Source organism: Rhamphochromis sp. 'chilingali' (assembly GCF_963969265.1).
Source record: "Rhamphochromis sp. 'chilingali' genome assembly, chromosome: 11".
Lineage (NCBI taxonomy): Eukaryota > Metazoa > Chordata > Actinopteri > Cichliformes > Cichlidae > Rhamphochromis > Rhamphochromis sp. 'chilingali'.
The window spans coordinates 24,266,804-24,273,315 of NC_137938.1; the positions used below are offsets into that span (position 1 = coordinate 24,266,804).

Below are 6,512 nucleotides of genomic sequence, written 5' to 3' on the forward strand. Positions count from 1 at the left end.
GTGGCAAGAATATGTCTGTAGTATGTAGTACCAGGGGAAATCTATCTGAGCAGACCGAAAGAGGAGGAGGGTGTTGAAGCTATGGGAGCTGGAGGAAAGGCCTGACCTACAGCTGGTGTTAAGTAGGAAATAAAGCTGGCATTTAGATCAAGTGCAGAATTAAGTTTTATGTTTTTCTTTTAAAGCAAGGTCTCAGATCTTCTTAATATGAGTCTGATGATTAATATGTGCTTGAAAAGAGAGTAAGTCAGATAGCATTGTGTAACAAGAAGAGGAATTATGATGACCAATGAAAACCTTCATTTATGGATGTGATGATTATATTTTAGTCGATTTTAATTTTGATCAATTTTAAATGCCTCCATCAGAAAGTGGCAGATATCAAGGATAAGGAAGAGAGAACATCAATATTTAAAAATAAAATGCTCTGTAACTATATGCTGTAATCCCAGTAAGATTCAGGGATCATGGATACAGCTTGTTGGCCTATTCCAATCATTCCAGCATACCTGTTGATTAAAAGAGGAATCCTGTACTGTGTGTGGATTTCACTGACTCAGACAGGCTGAGAGGGTGAGAAAGAGACATGGAAGGAAAACGAGGGGGTACAAGGTGAATGACAGCTGAGGAGAGGGGAGGCAGGAGAGCGATGGGTTAATGTGGTCAGGCTGACTGACAGATTGGAAGAGGTGGGATATTAGCAGTGCTGTGCAGTAGAGAGGGGCACACGGGGAGTAGGAGGTTTGAAATGCCTTGTAGCTGGTTCGTGCGTATTTGCCAGCATAACAGGCCAGAGGCGGAGAGAGCGGGAGTCTTGGCACAAGAGTAGGAAAAGAGAGGGAGGGAGTTAAGCATGTGTCTCATGGGGAGAAACACACAGCCAATATCCTGGTCTCCAGTAAACATCTATAAGCCTCCTTTATAAAGTCAGCTGTGCTACTGCATGGAACAAGGGAGCCAAGGCAAAAATATCCACTTTGATTATCAGTCTAGCTGCAAACATTCAGTAGATCTTCAGCCTGAACAGCAGCTCCCTAACAGGAGCCTGTCAAGTTTTCAAAGTCTCTTTGATTAGATGCTGAAAAGAGCAGAGAAAACTGAGTAGAGATCATCCAACTGAGCAGAAAATGACAGTAAGTATTGCACATTATTCCTGTCCATCCAAACCTTTACATCTAGTTTTCAGATACATATTTGTGACTTTAATCAAACTCATAATGTCAACATGTGAGTGCAGGAAAAACTACTGTCAAGAAAACAGTAATATCGTGCACATGCAGACCGTTTGCAGGTTTTCTGTAATGCCTTAATGATTTGCCTCTAGCTGATGGGATGGCATGCAGATGTTGCATGAATACACTGATGACTTTTTACTACAGCATTTCTCTTTGGCTTCAGACTGTATCATTAAGTGGTGTTTTCAACTCTCGATGCTTGACACTTCTAATGGACTTCAAATTAGTTAGTGATGAGCTACATTAAGACATTATAACACTTACTTCTTTGTGCCAAAGAGCTTTTAATTAATAATCACCTTAGTGACTTAGGACATGGCAAGTATCAGCATACAACCAGTGTCTTAGATGCTTCTGTGTGATTAATGTGTAGGAGTCACTCAGCTAAACTGTGACCTAGATAAAATAAATGATAGTCATTTTCACTTAAGCACGCGTGGAATGAGGAGCACCAAAAGAATCTGACAATGCGATAACTTCAACTCGTGTTAACAGCTCCTGGAACGAAATCCCACTGAGGCTTAAACTCGTGGAAATGTGCTTAAAAACATTTCAACATTTTGCTTTCATGCATGTGGAAGCTGTCTGAAATGTCATGTTTGATCCTCCTTGTGATATAAAATGTTTTAGTTGCTGCAGAGCAGAGTCTGTTGTTGCACCTGCAGCATTAATCTGTGCAGTATCAGTCCTCAAACGGGCCATCATTAGTCTGTTTAAAATACAGCTCATCTGCACAACGTCGTGCTCGCAGGCTGGTCAAAACCTGTTTTTTTCCAGTATTGGCTGCACATCAAGTCTATCAGTTTCCTTAAAAATGACTCAAAGCTGAAATTAATCAATTTTCCAACCATTTGGAATGATTGTAAGTGATTGGAAATGTTTTTCTGTAACAGTAATCAGGCTTATTATATTAATTCAAACCAGAAATATTGATTGGTACCAGCACAGCAAATACTACTAGGTGTTTGCAGGGACGTCACAGTTACACAACATGTGGAAGGTCAAGAATAAAAATATGTTATCCTTCTGGAGTCTCTTTATCTTTTGCGTTAAGCTCTTGTCTTAGTTGTTCACACCCGTCCTGGTGTTATAGGCTATGTGGTGGCGGATCTACTTCAAAGTAAATCATCATGCGTGAGACTTCATGAAGCAACGAATAACAATAGGGATGAACACTAAATCACGCTGCCAAATGTTCTGATCATCCTGATAAGACATCCTGATGTCTGGAGTGTCTATATACCCCAACATGTTCCAGTATTTTCTGCCAAATGTTTGCTGGGATGGCACAAACATCTTAAACTTAAATAGTAAGCCAATAAACTTGCATAGAATTAAAAAAAAAAAGATTTTTACTATTGCAGCTAATGTGATGTGTGAGGTTTGAAGTCCCGAGGTCTTGTCATGCCCGAGGTTCAGGTAACGCATCTGAACGTGCTCCCTCAGATTCAGACTTCATAACATCAACACATGCTGCTCAAGCTGCGGATCTTATTTCATCAATTTGGATTTATGTGTGTGTGCTTTCATATGTTCCCAGGCTGCAGCAGCTCAGGAACTCGACGAGCTATGTTTCCTCTCGGCGCAATCCATGCCCAATCTGAAAGTTTCTGAACACTTTCGGATGGTGAAGCTCCTGGGAGAAGGATCCTATGGGAAAGTCATGCTGGCTGTGCACAGAAAGAGAGGTTAGTGCAAGACTCAGTTCAGTGGGAGCTTCTTTAACTAAACATTTTTCCATTTTTTTTAAACTCGCTGCCTATCTGAAGTATTTGCAAAAGTGTCCCTGAGCACCTCAGACTCAGTTTTCCTTCTAGTAAAGAAACCACATGTTTTTTGTGGGGTCAGCTCTGCAGTAACGTGAGAACAGATCCTTCTTTATTCTGTTGCTCTAATGAAGAGCTTTCTTACATTCTCTCGGATAAAGTTGCTGCAACTGGGGTGTAGACGTGAAATATGGTCTCCCCAAAGGGGAAGTTATATTTGTTCACAGTGTCGGTGATGGACAACACTCACAGGTGGTGAGATTATTTATAAGGGAATTTTAAAGCTAATTAGATCTCATCTTGGTTTACTCTCATCAGGAACTCCTATGGCTCTGAAGTTCTTCCCTCGTCAGTCTACCTCGCTCACCTCTTTCCTGCGTGAATACAATCTGTCCCTATCTTACTGCACCCATCCGTCTCTGACACGAGCCCTGGGCATCTTCTTCTCCACGCCATCCTACTATGTGTTTGCCCAGCAAGCCGGTCTATACGGTGACCTCTACAGTGTTATAGTGTCCGAGGTCAGTTTGGCTGACGTGTGGCATGAAAGAAACTATATGCACGCCCTACTAATACAACAGAAAACATATACAGCAGCAAAACTTAATACAAATGTTATACAAGCTGATATGTTTTTGCTTCATAAACCCCAGAATCCCAATATTCCAGTCATTTTATCCAAAGAACTAAAAAGCTATTACAGCTATTACAGCCTACACAGTTTATTACTTTCAATAGAATCACAGTATTGTTGTTTAAGTGTTCCTGCTGTAGTCTCCAAATATTATTGTATAATATAACTACATGTCCTCACTCACATCACCTACCCTGAATTCAGTTTCTTCTCCTTCTTAGACTATGACATATCAGCTAAAAAACACTGCAGTATTCGATACTTTAACAAAAACCCTGAAGGTGAACAGTGACCAGGTGTGATGAATCACTGCAGGAGTCTATAGCTAAACCTTAACATTCATCTCAGCCACACAAACTGCATCACATCACAAGATGTGCAGCAGCATGCACAGTGTTTAACTGTATTCATGAAGATTGGCATATTATTCCACAAATTTTCCTTTACTCTTTTGGGAGTTTGTACTTGTTGAGCGCTCATTTCTAAAAGTTTAAACATAAGACATGCTTGATAACAGCTTCCAGCTCACCTACTTCCCTGTTTGTGTCTCTGCCAATAACACAATGAAGCGCTGATAAGAATAAGAACAGCCCGCTCTCACTCAATGAAGAGAGAGTACATGAAGTTAAACAGGGATTTCCAAATGCGTCACCAACCAGTTAAGATTTTGTTGTCTTAGTGCCAGTAACACAGTCCTCCTATCAGACTCCACTTGGCCTAATTGTCTTATAAAATATTATATAAAAAATAATAATAACTGTCTGATATTGGGCCACCACTCAATCATACTGTCTGTCTGTTTCAGGCAGGGGTGAATGAGGACTGCGTGCAGAGGGTGATGTCCCAGCTGAGCGGTGCAGTTACACACCTCCACTCTCTGGGCTTTGTCCACCGTGACATCAAACCTGAGAACATCTTCCTCTGTGACAGCTCCTGTCGCTGGGTCAAACTCGGGGACTTTGGCCTCGCCCGAGCCATCGGCACCACCGTTCGAGCTGTCTGGTACGAGTCGCCTTTCTGCACGCCTGAGGTGGAACCTGCCAAGGAGGCCGAGAAGGAGATGGAGAGAAGGCGGACTGAAGGAACTGAAGAAGAGGTAGAAGACATCTGGATATCAGTAGAGCCCTGCATTGACAGCTGGGCTCTTGGTGTGCTCGTCTACTGCCTGCTAACTGGCTGCTTCCCCTGGGAGGAGAGCACTCACGATGATCGTGGCTACCGAAAATATAAGGAGTGGTTTGACCGTGAGGCCAAACGTGACGAGAAAATGCGAGATGGCGAGTGGAGGGGTGAGGAGGACGCTGATGATTACATTATTATGGAGAGAAAACAAAGAGACAATCCTCCTCCTTCACAGTTTGAGGGCCTCAGCCCATTAGTGATGACTCTGTTGAAGGAGCTACTCCACCCTGAGCCCAAACACAGAGGGACTCCAGAGGAGATCCTGAGCTATCTGGGAGGGCCGTGGCTGATGGAGACAGAGAGAGAGGAGAAGAGGAAAGCAGAGGAGGCGGAGAAGGAAGCCAGAAAAATGAGGGAGAGAGGGGGGGTAGAAGAAGAGCTTCTCAGGGAAGGAAGGGGGGAGAGATAAACTTTGTCTTTATGAAACTGTTTAAGCGTTTTCATATTTTTATAAGTACCCTTAATACTCAAAGTGCAACTTCATTGTACATATTTCTGTTTGTGAACGTTTGTAAATATGTGTGTTTGTGTGAAAATAATACAAGAAAAGTGTGATGTCTGAACAAAAAGCTGTATTATTGTTGGGGGAAAACTCTGTAAAAGACCCAGGAGAAATAAAGACACAATGAGACAAGATCACTTTTTATGCTTTAACGTGCACACGGGTAAGCTGTTCAGAACAACTCACAACGTGTACAGAGGCTGGGCACTTTTTATAGGAAAGACAGTGAGAACAGGATAAGAAAATACAAAACAGATAAAATAAACAACTCCATATGTGGCGCTAGTCTCGTCAGCAGAGAGCTGGGAGAAAGCTGTGAGAGATAAAACAATCTAAAACAATATGTCCCAAAACAGTATGTCTTTGCTGAGAAAGTCTAAAAAGATAATTCTAAACTAATCTAACCATAGGCAGAGGGCAGACAAAAGGCATCTTTGTACATTTAAAAGAAGGTAAAGAAACATAGAATCATTTTTCCTGTAACAATTATAATGCTATTAAAGACTTGTGTTGGAATGTTGGTTTATGCAAAATAAATCAGTGGTGTTGCATGTGTTATATAAGTAGCAAGTCAGGCTGACAATAAAGAGGATTTGCAGATGATGATGGTTCAGATAAAAGCTACATTTGAAGACACTACAAAGCACCCTAGACTTTATTCTGTTTAGACAGCATTGCATACAGCACGTAGACAAGCACATCTATGGAAATTATGACATCTTGGATGTGGTGTTGAAGCAACAGGTGCAGCAGAACAGCAGGAGCACATCTAAAATTGGACTAACAATACAGTCTGACAGCGATACCAGCATGATCTTCTTTCGTGCTGGAGTGATGAAAATCACAGGCATGGCACCTATACTAGGAGAGAAAAGGATTTTAGGGCTAAAATAACCCCTTCATGCTGTTCTCAGTGATGCCCACTGTAGGTGATGTACTGACAATGAAACACACCTCATGGGAAATCTGCAAGTGGCTAGTTGGCCTCAGTATGGATTCAGGAGAGAGCTGTCCTGTATCTGTCAGAGAGAATAATTACTTGTTGAAAGATCACCTGCAAGCCTGCATACAGAACCCTCCGAAATGGATTTCACGGAATTGCTGATGGCGCCTTTGTTCACATTTGCCGTCACTCAGTCATGCTGTGATGTTAACTGTCCAGTAGTATGTAAGAAAAAACACGACGCAGTCCT

The 6,512-nt window shown here is 41.9% G+C and overlaps 1 protein-coding gene across 1 annotated transcript; it reads left to right on the forward strand.

The window, feature by feature from the left end:
* The first annotated feature begins 668 nt into the window (after window positions 1–668).
* On the forward strand, window positions 669–5,722 carry sbk3 (SH3 domain binding kinase family, member 3). The gene is made up of 4 exons (XM_080896471.1): window positions 669–1,133; window positions 2,776–2,923; window positions 3,320–3,522; window positions 4,441–5,722. The coding sequence occupies exons 1-4, from the start codon at window positions 1,128–1,130 to the stop codon at window positions 5,224–5,226; spliced, it is 1,143 nt and encodes a 380-aa protein (XP_080752597.1). The 5' UTR covers window positions 669–1,127; the 3' UTR covers window positions 5,227–5,722.
* The last annotated feature ends 790 nt before the right edge of the window (window positions 5,723–6,512 follow it).